Source organism: Mastigoproctus giganteus, chromosome 13 (assembly GCF_048544385.1).
Source record: "Mastigoproctus giganteus isolate SK-2022 chromosome 13, ASM4854438v1, whole genome shotgun sequence".
In the NCBI taxonomy this organism is placed as follows: Eukaryota; Metazoa; Arthropoda; class Arachnida; order Uropygi; family Thelyphonidae; genus Mastigoproctus; species Mastigoproctus giganteus.
The window spans coordinates 63,045,221-63,068,146 of NC_143587.1; the positions used below are offsets into that span (position 1 = coordinate 63,045,221).

A 22,926-nucleotide genomic window follows, 5' to 3' on the forward strand; every position below is an offset into this window, starting at 1 on the left:
CCTTATCACCACTTTTTGTAATTTTGGTGAACATTTAATAAAATAATAAAAGTTACTAATAAAGTTTAATATGGGAGATACAAAAATTTGATCATTATTATATGAGGATGATATTGTGCTGGTAAATAGCAACTGTAAATGTTTCAAGTATTTGTGAATAAAATATGAGAGATCATAAATCATATCATGGATCATAAATAAAATCAGTCATCTCATCAGGAACATAACATAACCTAACCTAACCAACAAGCGCAATCAGCAGCACAAAGAACAGAAGAGCAGTCAGGGGGGCACAAAGGGGTACACTTATCAAGAAAGACTTCAGTTCTGCAAATTTCAGTGTCCGGAAACTAGACACTTGCTAAGAGACCTAATTGAAGTACTTTAAATGGATTGGGTAAATTAAATACTGATAGCATCCATCTTCTTTCTCGAATAATAAACATAAGGGGACAAATTGAAAAAGAATAGTTGCAGGATAGAAGTGTGAAAATTTGCTTTCAGCCAGAGAGTAATTGATTGTTGCTACAGACTTCATCTGATTTTGTGGAAATATATATTTTGCACATTTTTTGTAAATGTATTTTTATCCTTTTTTTTTTTTTTTTTTTGGCTGATGCTGTATGGTTCAAGTTATGTGATATGCACTAAATATGGTGCTGTTCTTGTATATTCTCTATCTTATAAATTCTTGTGATCCTATGTGTCCATCCCTGAGTATAAAAAAAAATATTTTATATATATGAGGTTAATATATATATTAACATAAAATATATAAGATTTTATGTATAAATATTATATATATTTTTGTATTTATACCGTATTTATGGTATAAAGATATATAACATAACATAAAATATATATATATATATATATATATTTTATATATACAGTAAACCCTCGCTAATCTGGATTAATTGGGAGAAGAGATCATCTGAATTATGCGATAATCCAGATTAGTGAAGCAAAAGATAGCCCTAAAAAAAAAAAAAAAAGAACACAAATAAATTAAATGGAAAATTTAATGATATAGGTAGTGCTGATGAAAATAAATAAAACAAAATCACTGTAGAGCCTTTATTTAAAAACTATAAAAAGACAATAGTTTTTATGTTGTTAATTGTCTTTTGTCTTTTTTACATTTATCAGGTGGGGCAAGCATGGCACACCAATGCAACTTGATCATTGCTGAATACCACTTAAATACAGCTTCTTCCAGCAACACTTGTTTTGGCTTTTTTAATGTCTCTGTGTTTAATACACTGCTTTTATCACTCCTCACATCGAATTTTAAAGGAAATGTCTTTATAGATTATTTTTGATTTTTTAATATCTGACACAGCCTGTTGGCCAATACCAAATTCTTCAGGAATTTTTTTTTTCCAGGAACACCATTTTCAAGTTAATGATAGTTAGTGTTTTCTTTTCATTTCACTTTTTAATTCTTTAGAACCCATAATTATATAAAATATGTTAATTTATGTACATATATATGTATAAAGAAGTACGCAAATGAAGCGATATAAGCAATAGCATCCATCTGGCAACAATGATATTGAACACGCAAGAAAATGTAATGTATGCTCTCTCTCTCTCTCTCTCTCTCTCTCTCTCTCTCTCTCTCTCTCTCTGCACAGTCAATCAGCATGCAGTGAGAGTTACTCATCTGCCTTCCTAAATCCCGTGTGTCTTTCAAAGTACTCAACTGTGAACAGAATTTTTCATATTTCGATCCAGATTAACTGTAACCAGATTAGCAAGGGTTTACTGTATATATATATATGCATAAAAATTGTGTGTGTGTATTTTTTTATTGTTTTTTCTTAGATTAATATTATTATATCTCGCATATGCAGTAATTCATTTCATTCAAAATGAAAAAGAATGTTTTGTCCTGGGATAAGATTTTAAATGTGGTAATGCAGTTGAAATTTACTTTATGGTGCTTATCCATGTATCTTTTCAACAAGGGGTGAAGAGCTGGCCTAGTTCTACTCACTGGTTCGCAATGACTGGACAATCTATTCCTGATTTAAAACCAGCTGCAAAGGGGGAAAAATCATTTTCCAGTTTTAAACAGGGAAAAAGGAGGAAAATCTTTCCAGAATTAAAACCAGCTGCAAAGGAGGAAAATCATTTTCTGATTTTAAACCAGAGCCTAAAAGGAAAAAATCTTTCCCGATTTAAACTAGTCCCCGGGGGAATAGCAAAGGAGGTTTTCTCTTCCCTTAGGTGATTGTTTAAAATCATAAAAAAAAGTTATGCTCAGGAATAGATCATCCATTACTGCAAGCCAGTGGTGGAGCTAGGACATCTCTTCACTCCTTGTCACAAAGTTCCATGGGTAAGCACCATAAAGTAAATTTCAACCTAAAGCCTAAGGTTTGTGTGCCTGATGGGATAAGAAGCTTTGCTGAGTTTATTATGGACTGTATGTTTGTTTGTTTGTTTGTTGAGTTTTATTGGCGCATCAGCAACTTAGGCTATAATGCGCCAAAATCTTGTCAAAAAAATTAGTAAAAACATTCAGTGACCTAATGAATTAGGTCACTATTATGGACTGTAACACCCATGATTTGGCAACTCACATATTATTTTTAGTGGATTTTAAGTACAGTACTGATAGATGCTTAATTGCCACCGAAGGGAATACAACAGCCTTTTAAACAGCTGGCTGTCCAGATAGTGGCATTATACTAATAAATACAGAATACTTCGTATTTATTTTATTGTAAAAACAGGATGTGTGTTTACAATAAAAAAAGTATACAGAAATAGTACTGTTTTGTTGAATTTATTTGATACTTTATCAGATAATCCTACTTTATAGACATAAACCTATTTTATATTCATATTTTTTGATTTTCAGATCTTTGAATTTTGGTGCAATGGGGGTGGTAATGGGACATGAACTTACACATGCTTTTGATGATCAAGGTATTTCTAACCTGTCATTTATAAATGTATGTTTAATTCATATTGAAAAAAAATTTATTTAAAGTTCCATTTATTCATGATTTTCTTAGTGCTTGAATTAACTGAAATATGTTAGAAAACTTATATTAAAGTGTTGGAGCTTATATACATTATGAAATTTACCATCCTTTTAGAGTATATTCAGTTGTTAATCATGTTGTCATTTATCACTTAAATAAAATGTTAAATATATCAAATTGTTACACTTCCCATTGAAGACAAAATGTCATTCTTTACAAAGATCTTTATCATTTGAAACTAATTATTGCCATTGTAAACTAAGTCTATTATGTGTAACCCAAAGAGAGAATACATCAGACCCCCAAACATAAAAGGATCTTCCATATGTCATTTTACTGAGAAGAGATGGAATTTACTAAGAAGAAAATTATGGAAAACAGCTAGAACAATTCATTTAAACATAAATGTCACATAAATATAATATTAATAAAATAATATAGGCACAAAATTGACTTCAAGATGTAAATAGTAAAAATTATTTCTTGGTAAACTGATGTATAGCTTATATACTTGTTTACCATTTACATCAAAATGTTATGGGGCATACAAAAATATTTTCAGAAGTACTGAATTTCAGGCAGTTGGGATTTGGTTGATTAAGCTTTTTGATTTTGTTTTCATGTATATTTGCTCTATTTGATGACAGTTATAATAATATAGTATAATTCCCTGTGTGATTCAGTCTACACAGATTCTTTCCAGACTATATTCTATAGCCTATAAGAACACATAAACTCCATTACTGAAAATATTTGGGGGGAAATAATTATAGCTGATAGGCAAACATCCACAACAGAGTTATTAATTTCTGAGACAGTTTAAATACATGCACAAATGCTTTGAATGTTAGACTTCCCACCCACAATTACTTAGGTGCATGTGGTTTTTATCAAAATAGAAAATTATGATTTTTTTTTTAAGTTCAGCTCCCCCCCAAGTTAGGTTGGTTGGTTTCAAGAGCATAAAAAAGCTCCCCTATAGTGTTGCCACTTCTTGAATGATGACTTAGTTTAGAAAGCTGTCTTTAAGGTGGTATGTGTGTATTAACCTTTTGCAGTTCAATGTTTCAGTTATCACACCCACCCACCCACCAGTATTTCCAATTACTGAATTTGTTTTCCTGCTGTGCTGGTGTAATTATTGTACTACCATATATTTACATTTCATATGAACAATCTTAAAAGCTAAATCACTGTTTACTGATATTTATATTCAATTGTTAACAGCAGGGAGCATTTTTTTTTTTCCAGGCTTCTTTCAATCAGATGTTGTTCTGCATATATCAGAATTTCCAATTATGAAATTTGTTTTCCTGCTGTACTGGCTCAATTATTGTACTGCCACCTGTTTATACTTCATATAAATAATCTGAAAAAACTAAATCTATGTTTATATTCGATTATTAATGGTAGTTGGTGGGGTTTTTTTTTTTATCCTCTTCAAATCCAGCATCTCAACTGGCAGGCAGCATTTTTTTTTCTCTCTTCAAGTCTGATGTGGAAACATGCATGATTATCAGCATTTCTGATTATAAAATTTGTTTTCCCACTTTGTACTGCCATCCATTTATAGTTCACATAAATGATCTGAAAAATTAAATTGACGTTCATATTCAATTATTAACAGCAGATGGTATTATTTTTCAATGTATAATTCACTATGTAGGAGTAACTTATACTCTGTGTTAGAGTGAAGTATTAGATGTGCCATTGAGATCTCATAAAGGGTCTTTCTGATGATGAAATTGTTAGACGTTTCTGAAGCAGTTGAGGAGAATAAAGGAAATTATTAACAAATAAGATAGTTTTCAACTCTTCCATATGTGACTGGATTTCGGTTTAACTAATTGAACTAGAGTGTTTTGGTGTTACTATCAACAAAATGGAACTAAATGAAAAAACTATTATAAAGAAATATTAGGCTGAAGAATGGACAGACAGAACTCAATTTTCAAGAAAGTATTTAGCAGGAAGAGATTTCTGCAGATATTTTGGATGTTGCATCTCTGCCTGCCCACAAAGGACAAACAAAAAAGATCCAATGTAGGTGCTCTAAAGTAAAACATATTTTAAATACCTGGATGGAAATTTTTATTCCAGGAACAATTATTGCATTACAGCTTTTAAAATGTTTTGTCATGCTGTTTTATATATTATCTCATGTAAACCCAAAAATAAATAATTTTTGAATCTCACATTTCAGCTAGTCATTTTTTTTTTAAATTCTTCGAGCAAGTTGGACTTCATGGGGAAGACTGAAAATAATGCTGTGCTGTAAATGGTTTTGTAGTCTTACTACAGGATTGTAGTTCAATTTCAAACTCTTGGTTTTGTTCATAGATTATTGGGTGACTTGCCACTTGGAATTTATAGTTAATTTATATGAGTTTATTTGATGACTGGTATTAGATTCTACTCACTTTAATTAATTGGAATGAAGGGTTGTAATTAAATCATGTTAAAATTTGTGTAAATTTTAAAATTTAGACAATTTTTAAAAAAAAAATTGTCTTTTAACTTTTTGAAAGTCAGCATAACACTAAGTTGTCCCTGCCATCCATGTCACTAATAGGTATAAAAGCAACTGTGTTTGCACTAGCAGTAAACAGATCAACACAATACATGCAATTTCCAACAGGAGTTATCATAGGATTACAATCCCATTGCGCTGGCATGAACAGATTAATTGCTAATATTGTCATAATAGCAAACAATCTTTTCATGCTAATGCAGAAAAACTGCAACACCCCAGATGGAAATATCATGGTGTTACTTTAGCTAGGAAACATTTGGGTAGACCAGAGAATGTTCCAAAAGAGTAGTGTGTAGATCTCATCAGCTCTCATTGAATACTGTCAACTAACAGTTCAGGGAGACCACAGGAACTGATATTAATATAAGGGCATTATGTAGCAAGCTGCATAGCATCAGATTTTATGAAACAGCTGTGCACAAACAAAACTTCACTTCACAACACACAGTGCATAGATCAACTTTCTTGGTGCCCAACTGATTGTAATTGGTCCCTGGAGCATTAGAAATCTGTATTAAGGAGTGACAGATCATGGTATGTGGTTTACAATATGGTGGCTACATTTAGCACTTACAAATGCTTGGAGAATTTTATTTAACAGTGTGTTGTCCCAACCATAAAGTTTGGCAGAAGTGGTGTCACCATCTTCCCCATTCTGCTGCTTATACTGTGGCAGCAGTTTAGGAAAGGTCCTTTACTATTTCAGGGTAACAATATTGTCATAATAGCAATTCATTACAACATTATACTGCACAGCCTGTAGTGACTTGATGGCACAAAGACATGGACATGCAAAAGCTCTATCTGCCTACCCAGGTCTTCAATTAACTCAATTCACCTTTGGAATGAGCTGAAGTTGGCTTTTGACAATGCCAAAACACCTGAATCTGTGGTCAGTAGCTGAATTGACTCCTATGTTGAAGAAGAAATGGATCAAAATACTTCCTTTTATTAAAAATTTTGGTCAGAGTCTACCAATGAGAATACATTATAATTAAACCAGAGATGGAACAACACGTTATTAAATATCGCATCTATAAAAAGTTCTCTGAAACATGCGAGTGCCTAGTTACTTTTGAACATATTGTGTATATTAGGGTAGTTCCCCCCCTTTTTTTTTCTTTTGTTTAATTCTGGCTAGGATGGTATATAATTCCTTTGACCAGAAAATAACCAGTGTAAAATTTCTACCCAGTTGGATGAATTTTAAATATACCACAGCTCTTTGAAATTTTGTGCTTACCCCATTTTATTAGTTTTCATACTTCTTAATCCTTTCTGACATTAATGAAATGAAACAAAAATTAGATGTGTTAAAAAAAAAATTGTTTTAACATGACTTTAATATAATATGCGTTGTAATAGTGATACCAAGTGTAAACTATAAGTTAATTTCTTGTAAATGTGAATTTAAAATAACATAATAATATGAATTCCTCATATTCAACTTTTTCCCATTTATAAATATCTACCCAAAAAAAACAATCATTGGAAATACAAAAAATGTTTCTTCTATCCATTATAACTACTGCTTTGAGTAAAAAACTGTTCATTACAACTATCCCTTTATTAATCCTCATAGCAATGCAGCTTTAGTTAAAATTGGGAACCACTTGCAATAGTCTAACTTCTTGTAGTAAAAATTGATTTTGCTGTTTATTCTTTGTCAAGGTTTGGTTGTATTGTTTGTTAAGAGCAGCTGCTCTCTCTGACAAATCATTGACAATTCTTATTTTGATGACGAATTTTTAAGTCTGCCTGTTATCATCTACACTTGCCCATTCTTCTGGATGTTTCTAAGTAAAATTGCATTTACCACCAAGAAAATTGAAGCTGGGGTCTTTTCAATTACAGTGTTCCAGTCTGCTGTCTTGAATGTCCTTGTTATGTACTGCAGTCCTGTGTGAGATTAGATTTTATTGAGACTACTTTTCTTTTCACAGGTCATAATTTTGCACTGTATTTGCACTGACTTCTGTCTAATCAGCAAATGCACTGATTGCTACATGTTCTTCACCAACGTTCCATAAATGTTGCTGCAGGAAGTCCATAAAAAAAACTTACTGCAATTCAATCAAAACCACTTTCCCTCTAATTCCAATTTGTGACCTCTAATTCTGGAATCATTGTAACAGTGAAAATTTTGCTCTCGTTTATTTACTGTCTTCTCTCAGAGCCTTATACACCTCAATTTTTCAACTCTAAAGTTTCTAGTTACCAAGCTCTATAACTCACATATTCAAAGTCTTTCCTTGTATGGTCATTCTTTCCTTTTTCTGTTATGGGCAATGTATCTTTCCAGGTACATTGCCCATAACAAATATATTACATTAACATGTAATATAAGTAATAATCATGCTTTATAGCAAAGAAAAAATAAACACTCTGAATAAAATGCAAAAAAGAATAGATTCTTTGACAGTGACAATATTGAAAAGATAATGTGGGTGACAGTGATATAGGAGGATGGATTAGACAGACAGATATGGGGTCCTTCTGAGGATCTTTCCAGAAAGTGACTTGCAAGAGCACTTGCATTTTCTTGCAGAGCAAGAAGATGCACAGTGCTCTTAAACTCATTATAAACTCATCAAGGCCTTAAGAGCTTCCAGATATTCTTTAAAATTTTAGAACTCTTTAAAATTTGGACATGTATGTTCCACTTCACCATCCAAAATCTCCACCAGTGCCTTAAAAGACAGCTGAGGCTTTCTAATCATATTATTCTCTTCTTTTTCTTCCTTACTGATTTTAAATCACAATCTCTGAGATCATTTAAACCTTCTCCTCCCACATCATATGGAAAAGTCACAATCCTCCACAGTTCTTTTACCAATGAGATGCCTTTCAGGTCTTGTACTACATTAGGCAACAGCTTACTCCAGCATGCATTCCTAGTTGATTATTTGATTTCATTTAAAAATTATTTTATATTTGTTATACAGTCAACAGCATTGCACTTTTTCCTTTCCCTTTATTATTTTTCTTTTTTATTATTTTTTATTTTATCTAGTCAAAAATTCTTCAAAATGTACATAGGTGTTATATGACTTAAATGTTACACCATGACCTATCAGATCAGTGATGTTGCTCCATTTCATGAGAGTCTGATTTGTTTCAACCTCTTGAACTCTAGTTCTGAACTGTTCGATAGCAGTAGTGTCCCAGCCTCCCTTAGAACATTTCAAGAACTAGAAATTTGGACCAGAAGAGGGACCAAAAAATCTGTCACAGCAGCTGCAACAATAATTTCCATTATTTGATGGGAACAAGGCAAATGGAAAACTTCTTTTTCAAGTTTCATCTGAAGAAATGACAAGCTCCATTTTACATATCTGCTACTTGCTGTTGTGCCTAAACTCATAGCTCTAATTCTGTCTTCTACTTCTAATTTTTCAACAGAATTAGCCACCACAATAGCCAGTTCCATTCTTGAATGCATAATGGTTTGCTGAATAATCTTCATTCAAGAATGGAGATTGTTTACTAAACTTTTTGATCACACCATGTCTGGCTTCTCTCTTTTATTAAATTATCACTAGAAATTCAGTTCTTATATAGCTTTTAATTATAGAAGTTGCAATCATTTCTTTAATATCATAAACAAAGATTCCCACCCTGTTAAATCAAATTCCTTTAAAATTATGAACACAAGCACAGATTATTTTAGCTGCATCACACTTAACAATAAATAAAACATTTAGTGAAAATCTTTGAAAAATTATTATTGTTTCAAATTAATACTCTTATATCTATACCTGCTTTTAAGCTACATACAAACATGTGGTTCCATGTACTCTCTTTTTTTTTTTTTTTTTTTTTTTTTTTCAATATTGCATCACTTCTAATTAAAAAAAAAACAAAAAAACTTGTGTCCATCTAGCTAACCGCTGATTCCTCATTCTTCATTCCTGATTCCTTATTAATTTGAATCACCATCAAATGTATTGTTTATAATTCCAATACAGTGAAATATAGAAATGCATTAGCATTGAAATTTATTTATTTCTTTATGTACAATCTTTGTATCTTCATGTATTTTACTCTTCTGTTATACACTTTAACTGAGCACTTGCCTGTTTTGTATATTTTACGTTAATAATAAATGAACCAAGTGAAATGAAAACTGTATACAGGGTTGTTAAAATTAAAGTATCCCTATGTAGAGGGCTCTGGAGTGAGTTCTAAGGCTCGTACTGAAGAGAAATTTGGACAACAGGTACAATAAAGAATCTTCATTCAAGAATGGAGATTCTTGAATTTATCGGCATTTATTGGGAGAAAAAAAAGTTACAAAATTTGTCACTGTATGGCGTGTAATTATCTTAGTTATGATTATGCAAATAACTTACGTTATTTGCATAATCATAAGTTATTGCCACAGCACCACTACTCAGCTCTATGGTACTGTATAAAAGCAAAGCAGTCTCTTCAAAATCATACAGTAGATGTTTTCCTGCACTACAGTAGCAATGCCAACAACGTTGCAGGAAAAGGCGCTGTTAGTGAAGCTGTACTATCAGAACAGCAACAATGCAGCTGCGGCTATCAGAGAATTCTGGCATCAGAAGTGCATAAGGCATGGACCTGTGACTGTTTGTTCTGTCCACAAAATGATTGTGAAATTTGAAGCGACAGGACATCTTGGTGTTCAACCAGATAGAGGTCGAAAACGAGTGGACTCCTCTCATGTTGAAGATGTGGCTATGGCTGTCATTGATTTATCAAGTCAATCTCCATGTGGTAGTGCAAGTGTGCCAGCTGTTTCTCGTGAAGTGGACCTGCCATATTCCACTATAAGGCTAGTAATGCGTCAGATGTTGTGGTACTATCCTTACAAGATGCACATGCTACAGCAGCTAAGGCATGGTGATGCAGATATTCATTTCACATATGCACTTCAGTTTCTGGCATGAATGACAGTGGATTTCACTTGGCCATGGAACATCCTTTGGGGTGATGAAGCCCACTTCTGCTTAAGTGGACAAGTGAATATGCACAACTGTCGCATTTGGGCAACAGAAAACCCTCGAGTTATCCAAGAGGTCCTGTTGCATTCTCCAAAAGTGACAGTGTGGTATGGATTTATGGCCACATTCATGATTGGGCCATATTTTTTTGAACAGGTAACACTGACTGGACCCTGTACCTGTTCCGTCACTGGACAGCGATATTATGAAATGTTGGCAAATTTTGCAATACCAGAAAAATTCAAATGTAAATTAAATAACCAAATATTGGAACAAATCAGTAATTTTGTATGTAGGAATAGGCTTTAATGAAGGTGGAGGATTAGACATGGAATTAAACAGCAGAATAATTAAAACTGTAAGAGTAGGACACCAATTAAACAAATTTATTTGGAGCAAAAGAGAAATTTTCAAGAAGTAAAAATTAACTGTTTATAATGCAGCTTTTAAGCTTATTTTAATCTGTGAAGCTGAGTGATGGGTAATTAATAAAGGGATTGATCAGAAATTAGGATTTTAAGAAAAGAGAGCTTTATGAAAAGTAATAGGACCCAACTATGGAAGAAATGGCAGGACCATACTATAAATGAAGATATAAGAAAAGGCTTGGAGCAACAAATATCCAATCAAAGGTGAATGAAGCAAACTTAGAGTGGTATGGGTATGTAGAAAAGTTGGGAGAAGGCAGATCAGCTGGGTAGTAGTAGGCCCAGAAGCAGAAGAGGATGGCCGATCAACGATGCCAAGTACACATTAGAAGAGAACTTACTCAGCCCAGGACTGAATATCCAACAGGAAATAATGCAGCATAGAAAATAGCTGATGGTCCGGAGGGACTAACTTATACAACTGTAGAACAAATTTTTTATTTGGGCCATTTTTCTTGAAGGAGGTTTGAACTTATGACCCAGAGACATGTGGTGTGACAGTTGAGCATTACTATAATCCCCTCCGTTACTGTGTGATTCCTGCTATTTGAGTGAGAGAGAGAGAGAGAGAGAGAGAGAGAGAGAGAGAGAGAGAGAGAGAGAGAGAGAGAGAGGATGTTAGGGGAAACTGTTGTTAATGCAGTATTAGGCTCCTCCACACATTTGACAAGTAACTCAGCTGCTTTGTAACACATTCAATGATGACTGCATCATTTTGCATCACTTTAGTAACATTTGATCACCTTGATATCCAGACCTCAGTCCTTGTGACTTTTGGTTATGAGGATATCTCAAGGACTGGGCATATCAAGAACTTATACAATTTCTGGCTGATTTTAAGAAAGTATCCCAAGAAGTCAAGTGATGGGCATCTATGAGAACTTGAGGTGTAGGGTAAATACACTTGAAGAAATTAATATGAGGGGGCCCATCAAGCTCTCAGCTGCCCAGCTCAATGGCAGAGCTCACTCCTGTGCATCAGGCAACACAGAGGCAATCTCCAAAGCAGAATGTGCTAGTCCCTCAGGAACTAGTTATTGTTGGCGACTCTATTGTTAGGGAGACAGAGAATATACTATGCAAGAAGGATAGGTGGAACAGGACTGGAGTATGTCTCCCAGGGCAAAAGTTGATGAAGTTGTAGAGCAGATATCATCTTTTAAGGGCATGCATATAGTTGTACACATTGGAACTAAAGAGTAAGAGATCTGCAGATTTACTCAACAAGTACAGGTCAACAGTGAAAAAAAGTCGCGAGTTAGGGTTGAATGTGAAAGTGTCTGCAATTGTGAAATTTCACATATCTGCAAATGTGAAAGACACGATAGGAGAGAGTATATGATGAGAGCCCTGTCAATCATTTCAGCCCTGGAGAGATTGTGTAAGGCTCAAGGGGTAGAATTTTTTTCAGCCTGGTCTGTGCTTGTTGACAGGAGAGACTGCTTCTTCAGGGATGGGGTACACTTAAATAGAAAGGATTTGCTGATGCTATCGAGGCAGTGTTAGGTGGGTTGAAAAACTGCTAGCTTGGGGGGATACACAGACTAAAAGGTTAACAGTGGCCACAGGCAGAGGCAAAAGTGATTCTTGCATTGCTTTTATTAGAATGAGCAGTGGAATGGAAAGCAAAGCAATGGAGATTTCCAGGACTGTTGGGAGTCATGGTGGAACAAATAAATAAATACATTGGCTGTGTTAGGGTAACTAAGAGTAGAAACAGGTGCATGTATACTTGCATGTACACCAATGCTAGGAGTATAGTTAATAAATTGGATGAGCTTGAAGTACTAGTCAAGACATCAAAGGCAGAAATTGTTGAGATATCTGCCTTTGATGCTGAGAGACGTGGTGTCACACAGATATATTCAGTGCATAATTGGAATTTTGGTAGTACAATGTGTACAGAAAGGATAGACAGGACTAGGTGAGAGGAGGGGTTATGCTATTAGTTAAGAAACACATAAAATCTAAGAATGTGCATCCAATTGATGTTCGTGGACAATGCAATGTTGAGTCTGTTTAGTGTGACATAAGCACTGGGAAAGGAAAAATGAGAGTAGGTGTGTGTTATAGGCCTAATGAATCTGATGAGTATAATGATCAGTTGTGCAGAGAAATAGTGGACCATTAAATCAGAATATCTTATAATGGGGGATTTTAACTTTCCAGATATTGACTGGAACTTGTGGTTTGGTCACTCGCACACTAGCTAGACTTTTTTGGATTGGATGACTGTTTTTTACAGAAGCATGTTCGAGGCAACCAGAGGGAGTAAGACTCTTGATATGATTATCAGCAGTTATTATTCATACATTAAGAATTTGCAGATAAAGGAACCACTGGGTGACAATGATCAGAATGTACTGATATGGGAATTAATTAAAGATGTAACTAGTATCAAGGCTAAAGGGAAGGCTTTTGCTTTTGTAAAGGTGACTACAGAGGTCTCAGACGGTTATTAAATTCTGTACAGTTGGATTAACTGATGATGTTACCAATGTTGAATTCTAAATGGGAAGCCTTCAGGGACTTAATTTTGGAGGCTACTAGGCTTTTCATTCCAAGTAAGAAATACTGTTCAGGGTTCAGGCCTAAATGGATGTCAGATGAATTAATGAGGCTCGTCGCAGAGAAGAAAAATGTATGGGATGCATATAAATTATCAGGTGACACAGAAGCCTATGGCAGATATAAGCTTGTCTGTTAGGCAGGCGAAGGCAGATTACGAGAAACCTTTGGCAAAGGATGCAAAGTCCAATCTGATTCATCCCTTTCCTTCAAGAGTTTTCATAAGTAAATTATGCAAACTTATGTAAACCTTTACATAATTTACTTATGTAAGAGTTTACATAAGTAAATTATGTAAGATGAATCAGAGTTGACATAAGTAAACTTTAGAAGGAAAGGGCTGAATCAGATTGGACCATTTAATATAGATGGGTTAACTATTGATGATCATGCTCAGGTTGCTGATAAACTGAATGAGTATTTTGCATCTACATTCACGCATGAGGAGTTATTCAATGAGGGGAATGCCAGATTTTTATCAAACTCTAACAGGAAGCCAAGTTATTTTGTAATAACTGAGATGTAATAACTGAGATGTAAGGTTATACATAAGTTAAACATAAACCTGTGGTGGATGGTATCTATCCAGTTATATTAAAGGAGGCAGTAAAGAAAGTAAGCAAACCCTTAGCCATAATTATGAGAACTTCCTTGGACTCAGAGGAGATCCCCATGGACTGGAGGTGTGCAAATGTATCCCCAATTCACAAAGGGGGTTCAAAAGGTGACACAAGTAACTATAGACCTGTTAGTTTAACTTGTGTTCTGGGGAAAATAATGGAATCACTGGTTAAAGAAGCATTGCAGGATCATCTAGACAAGACTGCAGTAACAGTTAAGACACAGCATGGGCTTGTTAAAGGGTGGTCTTGTCTGACCAATATGATTGGATACTATGATGTGGTCACAAAGGAACGTAATGTCAAAAATAATTTTGATATCATATTCTTGGATTTCAGGAAGGCTTTTGATACTGTTGCATATGGAAGACTACTGTACAAATTGGAGAGGTATGGCATTAAGGGTAAGTTGCTACAATGGATAAAGGGTTGGTTGAGTGGGAGACGATAGAGAGTGTTAATCAATGGACACTGGTCTTCATGGACAAATGTTATTAGTGGAGTTCCCCAGGGTTCAGTGCTGGGTCCATTGTTGTTTTGTGTATTCATCAATGATATTGATGAAGGTATATCAGCATTAATGTCCAAGTTTACAGATGATACAAAGGTTGGCACGGTTGTTAACGACAATAAAGACAGTATGCTACTCCAACTGGATCTAGATTAGTTGGGCAAATGGACTGAGAAGTGGCAACTGAAGTTTAATGTTGACAAATGCCAAGTACTGCATATGGGTAGCAATAACCCAAGAGAAGCATACCAACTATGTACACTCAGGGAAGTGGAAAGTGAAAGAGTCGTGGGAATAATTGTGTAGTCAAATATGAAATTCTCTGAGCAGTACAGATGAGCTGCCAGTGCAGGTCATGGAGTCTTGTCAGTGATATATAGGAATTTTGCTAGCAGGGACAGGGAGGTGATTATCCTGTTGTACAAAGGCAATGGTCAGGCCACACCTAGAGTACTATGTATAGGTCTAGAGGCCTCGTTTTAGGATGTAGAGTTTCTAGAACAAGTACAAAGAAGGGCAACAAGATTGGTGAGGGGAATAAAGGGGTGCTCTTACCAAGAAAGGCTTAAGTCCTGCAAATTGCAGTGCCTGGAGAGTAGGCACCTGCAATTGATCTGATTGATGTGTATAAGGCCTTGAATGGGTTGAGCAAGCTGAATGCTGATGGGATTCTTCCTCTTGCTGAGATTAACCTGAGGGGCATAATTCAAATTGAGGAAAGACAGTTGTAGAATAGATGTGTGGAAATTTGCCTTTAGCCAGCATTGATTGATGGAACAGGCTTCCATCTTTTGTTGTGGAAGTTGATAGCCTAAATAAATTTAAGGCTGAGCTGTACAGGCATTTGGAACGAATGGAGGGGTGAAATGGGAGGGTTGAATTTTTTTTTCTTGACTGATGCTGCATAAGCTTGCTTTCTTGCATTGTATGCCTCTACTAATGCTAAAGTTTTTCTAGTGTTCTCTGTGGCATACTTTAGAGAACAGTTGACATACCATTCTGTACTCCAGAATAAAATGGGCATAAGCGGTCATCATATTGAACATATGAATCCTCATACCTATCAGTTCAGTTCATCCCTACAGTATTCTTATAGTTGCCTCTGGTGATAGTTTTGGTTTGGAACTTTTTTTTTTTTTCCTTTTTACAATTTACTACTTTTACTTTTCCTTTTGCAGTTTACTTTCTGATTGTGTTGTCTATTCTAAATTTTATCTTCCTTGGCGTAATGGTTTTCTGCCTACACCCAGCTGAAGCAACATATTTTAATTACAACCCTTGTTAAAGCATATGAAAGTGTTATGTTAAGAGTGCTAATATTAATTGGTTTCACTTGGTAAGTCAGTAAGATATTGAAGCTACGATTAATCCTAGGAAAGCAAAAAAAAAAACTTTTAGAATAATACATTCTTTTTTAGTGCTTATTATATTAATTTACTTTTTCTTCTGTTATGAAGTAAAATTTTGCCTTAAAATAAAAATTTCTTAAGAAACAAAAATATCTGTTAACAGGAAGAGAATATGACAAGCAGGGAAACCTTCATCAGTGGTGGAAAAATTCAACAATTCATGACTTTCAAGAAAGAGCACAATGCTTTATTGATCAGTATTCTTCTTATGAAATAAATGGAGAGCATGTGAGTAAGACTAACAAGATTCAAATATTATTCAAATCTATGCTTAAGTATGTTCATGATTATAACACTGTAGCATTTTGTATTAGATTAACTTTGAAACCTCCCTTTGTAGCTCTAATGTTTCCATATTACTTTGGCATATTGTTACTGTGGCACAAACTTCCTAGAGAAGGCTGATAATCTGAAAATTGAATTCCTGTTTAATTGCAACTTTATTGTCGCCACCTAAAAATTTGCTATTCAATTAAAAACTGAAACACTGCCATCACAGCCTGTTTTAAGATGTGGTTTCTCACCATCAGATGGTAGGCAACCTCAGTTAGCAAAGTTTTGCAAAAGTGGTGAATAACGTATGTTGCTTAAATGAGCAACTGATCAGTGTGTGTGAGCACATTTGTCTCTTTGGTGATACTATTTGAATTAAAAATGAAATTAGTAATTTTAAGTTGACTCATGGATAACAAAGTCATTTTTAAAGTGAGTATAAGCCCAATTTGTTTGTGTCAGCAGAGGGAACAAATCAACAGAATAGAAAAATAGAATGAAGAGTAGTGTCTGTTATCATATATCAACTCCTGCATCGAATAAAACTCCATACTTTTATTAATTTGCTGGAATGGGGCAGCGCAGTCTAGCACTAGGGATTATAATATACTTTATATTATAGTATTATTCTTTATATTATAGTATTATAAAAATTTATAGTATATTATAATATAATATACTATAGAATTTTTCTTCAACACATTGCTTGGCTGGTCGTTTAGGCTCTATCCATTATCCACCATTTTTGCACAGATTTCATAATTGAGGCTACTTCGGAAAAGATATTAGAAAGTCTCAAAACAGATTGAAATGATAGTGTCTCAGTTTTTAATTGAATAGCAGCTACTGATAGGCAATATTGATAAAATGAAATTAGTAATTTTAGGTCGACTTGTGGATGACAAAGTCATTTCTAAAGCGACCATAAGTTTATCTAGACAGTTCACTCTCAGTGGAGGGAACAAAGTTGCCAGAAGAAAGTATGACAAAAAAAAAAAAAAAAAAGAGGAACTGATTAACATTCTTTTTAAATCAGGTTTTTCACACAAATCATAATCATGCACCTGACGTACTATGCTATACAATATTTCAATATTTAGTATTAGTAGTAGCAAATGATGCAAAGAAGCAAGCTTATATAACATCAGCCAAAAAAAAAAAAAAAAAAAACCTCTTCCCTATCGCTTATCCAATCCCCTCTAATAATTTATCTAGTTCTTCCTTAAATTTATGCAAACTACTCGCTGTCTGAAAGTGAATTTTTACTCATTCGTCCTGTAACCATCTCCTCAATTTAAATTTATGCCCCCTTACATGTGTTGTGTGAGCAAGAGCAAGAGTAATATAGCATTTAGCTTAATCCATTCAAAGCCATAAATACCCCAGTCAGATCTCTTCGCAATTGCCTAGTTTCCAGATGCTGCAGTTTATATAACTAAAATCTTTCTTGGCAAGTGTTCCCTTTTGTTCCCCCTCACTAATCCCATTGCTCTTCTCTGCACCCTTTTAACAAATCCACAACCTTCGTAAAATGAAACTTCCAAGACCTGTATGCAGTACTCAAGATGTGGCCTAACCATTGCCTTATACAACTTAACACACCTCCTTATCCCTGCAAGCAAGTCTCCTGTATATTAGCATTAGCATTAGTAGAGGCACACGATGCAAGAAAACAAGCTTATGCAGCATCAGCCAAAAAAAAGATCCGATTTCACCCCTCCATTCGTTCCAAATACCTGTCCAGCTCAGCCTTAAATTTATTTGGGCTGTCAACTTCCACAACAAAACATGGAAGTCAGTTCCACCAATCAACTACCCACTGGCTAAAAGCAAACTTCCGCACATCTATCCTACAACTTTCTTTCCTGAATTTGAATTTGAATTTATGCCCTCTCAGGTGATTATTCTGAGCAAGAGGAAGAATCCCATCAGCATTGAGCATCATCAAACCATTCAAGGCTTTATCAGATCACCTCACAGGCGCCTAGTTTCCAAACACTATCTACAAAACTTAAGCCTTTCTTCGTAAGAGCAACCCTTTGTTCCATTCACTAATCTTGTTGCCCTTCGCCATCGCCTTATACAAGGGGATAATCACCTCCTTATCCCTGCTAGAAAAATTCCTGTATATCATTAACAAGATACCATGAGCTACTCTTGCAGACTGTCTGCACTGCTCACAAAACTTCATATCTGCCTGAAGGAATTTCATTCTCTACCACTGTCAGTGTAGTACCACAGAGTCGATACATTATTCTGGGGTTACTGCTTCCCATATGTAGTACTTTACGTTCATCAATGTTAAACTTTATTTGCCACCTCTTAGCCCACTGCTCAACTTTTCTAGATCTTGTTGCAGCAGCGTACTGTCATTAGTGTTCTTAACAACCCTGCCAACCTTCGTATCGTCTGCAAACTTGGACATTAAGCTGGATATACCATCATCAATATCACTTGTAAATAGAGAAAACAACAATGGACCCAACACTGAACCCTGAGGGACTCCACTAATAACATTAGTCCACGAAGAGCAGTGTCCATTGATTACCACTCTCTGTCTTCTCCCACTCAACCATCCCTTTATCCATAGCAGCAATTTGCCTCCAATGCTGCACTGATCCAATTTGTGCAGCAGTCTTCCATGTGCAACAGTATCAAAAGCTTTTCTAAGATCCAAATATATGATATCAAAGTTATTCCCCGCATCCAGTTCCTTTGTGACCACATCATAGTATCCAATCAAATCGGTCACAGAAGACTTCCCCTTAACAAACCTATGCTGTGTCCGAGTTATAACTGAAGTCTTGTCTAGATGATCCTGAGTGCTTCTTAAACCAGTGCGTCCATTAATTTCCCTGGAACAGAAGTTAAAATAACAGGTCTATAATTACTTGTGTTGCCCTTTGATCCTCCTTTGTGAATTGGGGTCACATTTGCACATCTTCAGTCCATGGGTACCTTCCCTGATTCCAAGGAAGCTCTCATAATTATGGGTAAGGGTTTGCTTACTTCCTTTGCTTCCTCCTTTAATATAACTGGATAGATCCCGTCCATCACGGGTGCCTTTTTTATGTTTATCTTCAACAATTTCTCCTCCATTTTCCTCTCAGTTATTACAAAATCATCTAGCTCACTGCCAGAGTTCAATTCACCTCTGGCATTCCCCTCCCTAAATAACTCCCCATGTGTGAATGTAGATGCAAAATACTGATTTAGTTTGTTAGCCACCTGAGCAGGATCATCAACAGTTGAATCATCAATATCCAATGGACCAATCTGATTCATCCTCTTCCTTCTAGAGTTTACATAGGTAAAGAAAACTTTGCTATTTTTCTTTGCATCCTGTGCCAAAGATTTCTTATAATCTGCCTTTGTTTGCCTAACCTCCTTTGTGACTTGGTTACAGACCAGCTTATATCTATCGTAGGCTTCCATGTCACCTTCAAAATGATGTATAGCAAAATTTAACTTTCAAGGGACTTGGAACGAATTACAAAAAAAAAAAAAACAAAAAAAAAATGTATTATTGGGTTCATATTACGATATTTTCATGATACCTCCATTTATTTCTATGGGATGCAAAATACATTTCCATGATTTTTTTTAAGTTTGCATCGGTGGGCAAAACTTACTTAAAGTCGGATTTCCGTAAGTCGGGGAGTTCCTGTACATTTTTCACAAGTGATTTTATATCCTGCCTTTGTTTTCTGATCTTAAAGGAATTAACTCTGCTACTTTGAGAATCGGCTTTTTAACTTTGGATGTTCAAAAGTGTACATTGAAATGAAATTTAAATTTTTCGTATATCTGCCAACTAAATTTGTTTTATATATTATTTCCAAACACTAATTGTATTTATTTTATTGTTTTATTTATTTATTTTTTTTTTTATGAAAACCCCAAACACGTGAGGTATTAGAACCTGTAGTACTTAGTACCATGCATGGGTTGGAGGTTGAGAAGATGAAAGAAGATATTTGTTGACATTAGACTTGAACTTCTGTAGACTGTAATTTTCAGGAAATATGTATGAAGGAAGGTTGTTCCAGAAAACGGCAGTTGAATGAATAAACGAGGAAGATGAAAAGTTAGTTCTGTGAGTTTGAAGTTGGACAGTAAATGGATGTTGGCGGCACATGTTCGGACTGTTTTGAAAGAGAGAGAGTGGGAATTATAGAAGCCAATTCAGAAGAACAGTGCCCATGGAAGTAACTGTAGAAAAGGCATGCAGCAGAAACAGTGCTCTATGAGCAGAGAGTGGAGAGACTCTGTTAGAGATGAGTCATTTGGTGGCGACCATTATAAATGTGCCTAATATTATAAGAATTTAGATGCATGCTTTGAATTTAAAATAGTAATCTGTGTATATGTTCTTCTTTCAGGAAATACATTGTTTTATTTTTTTAAGAAACACAGTTATAAGCTAATTATTAGAAAAGAATGAACATAGAAAAGTCATTACATAATTCCTTAGATATATGTGTATATTAGGGAACCCAATTCTGCAAGGGAAAATTTTTTTGAGTATAAATATCTTTTAGTCAAAAGGGATGCAGTAAAGGGGGTAAAATTATCCTAACTAAAATATTTCATATGACTATCTTTAAAGGAAGAATACGTAAACAGATAAGACAAGAAGCCTAACCAATGACAGTATTTTCTGCTCTGATTACTCTAATATGCTCTTCACAAAAAGAAAAACAACATGCTTAGAAGACAGGAAAGATTCACAATAAATGCAACATCAGCAGAATAATGGAACAGCAGAAAGACTTTGATAAGTAGTTGACATCAGAAAGGATGTCTGTTCATAAAATTTGGTCAGTTATCATTGTCACACCTTTCAGATGTCTGATACTCAGCCATTAAGAAGCTATACAATAATTTATGTTAATTATGCAATAATTTGAGTTATTTTTAATTACATAAAATTTCTTTCCCATAAATACTTCCATTTTTGTTATTATATTTAGTATGGAACTTGCTGAAGGATGGAATGCAATTCCTGTTTTTGTTTTCTAAATTACATTTATAATACATATTTTTTTTGCAATACAGTAAAAACTTTGTTATTGGCATTTAGATAACGGGAAAAAGGATCACTAATTCTTTTTGCCCGTAAAATTACAGATTCATATTACAGAACACAAAGATAAAAAGATGCATTCCACATAATGTACGATTGATTTTTTTTTAAATTTCACTCATCAAATTAGGGAACTTGCAAAAAATGCAAAACTAACATAATTACTTACTGTTTGGTGGCACCTGCTAGATAAAAAAAAAAAGTTTTGTAATTATTGTATGGTATGCAAAATTACAATTTTTTAAAAATAATAAAATTGGCTTAAATTTTACTTATTTTGATCAACATCCTATAAATACTTTTCGTTGGTTGCAATGTGGTTAACATTATTGCTACATACGCAAAATTTTATTTTTAGTTTAGTTACTGATTGGTTTTCCCTGGGTTGATAGGATTCTCAGATAACCAGATGTTTAGATTTAGATAACTGGAATAACCAGATTTAGATAATTGGAATGCCCTAATCCCCATGCTTGCTAGATAAAGTTTTTCTGTTAGTATTGGAGCAAAAAATAAAAAAATAAAATAAATAAGCTGACATCTTCATAACCTTACCCAAGCTGAATATTTTCTGTCTATATGAAAAGAGATTGCCGTACATGGAGGTTTTGTTTGAGGAAATGCAGAAATTTTTTTATTGGAACCAGTTGTTCATAAAATAACTAAATTATGTTAACTTTTTGTTACCTTTCAGCTGAATGGAAAGCAAACTTTAGGGGAAAATATTGCAGATAATGGTGGTTTAAAAGCAGCTTTTCATGTGAGTATCCTTGTTTTTTAGATAATAATAATATGCTTTTCTTTGGTAATATGCTTTGGTATTATCATTTACTTTACTTTGGTAATATGTTTTGGTATTATCTTTAAAAGGAAAACTTAACTCAGATCAATTAAATATTACATGAAATCTTGAATCATTTTCATATAATGAACTTTGAGGATTTTTAAGAAGTGTAGTAGAAATTTATTTGCTGTTATTAAGAATTGGTTTAGGAAATTACTTTTTGTCAATTATATTACTATCAGTAGAGATTTATTCCTATTTACCCATAACGTGTGAAATATTAACTTTAAGGAAAATAAGTAACACTTATTTTCATTTACCATACTTTATTACACAGTCCCTTACTGAAAAACTGGGGGGGGGGGGATCCCTGAAATACCTCTTCATCTTCATAGAAACAAACTAAAAATAATTTTAATTTTGAGAACCAGTGGATAGTTCGTCGTGATGCAATTCTTTAAACTCTAATCTTTCACTGATGCTATCGAGGCATTGTTAGCTGGGTCGGAAAACTGATAGCTTGGGGGGATACAAGGACTAATAGATTAACAGTAGCCACTGGCAGAGGTGAAAGTGATTCTTGCACTGCTTCTATTGGAATGAGCAACAGCCTGGAAAACAAGTTGCAGGGTATTTCAGAGCCTGCTGGGAGTTATTGCGGTACAAGTAAACACATGGGTTGTGTTAGGGTAGCTAAGAATAGGAGCAGGTGCATGTACACTTGCATATACACCAATGCTAGGAGTTT

General features: G+C 34.4%; 1 protein-coding gene across 1 annotated transcript in view; it reads left to right on the forward strand.

Annotated features, from left to right (window-relative positions):
* The window catches only part of Nep3 (M13 family metallopeptidase neprilysin 3), a 353,718-nt gene that overhangs the window by 284,173 nt on the left and 46,619 nt on the right, over positions 1–22,926 (forward strand). The window contains exons 14-16 of the mRNA XM_090387832.1: positions 2,870–2,937; positions 16,139–16,263; positions 22,089–22,154. Of these exons, the coding sequence (XP_090243958.1) occupies positions 2,870–2,937; positions 16,139–16,263; positions 22,089–22,154 (259 nt within the window). The remainder of the gene's footprint in view (positions 1–2,869; positions 2,938–16,138; positions 16,264–22,088; positions 22,155–22,926) is intronic.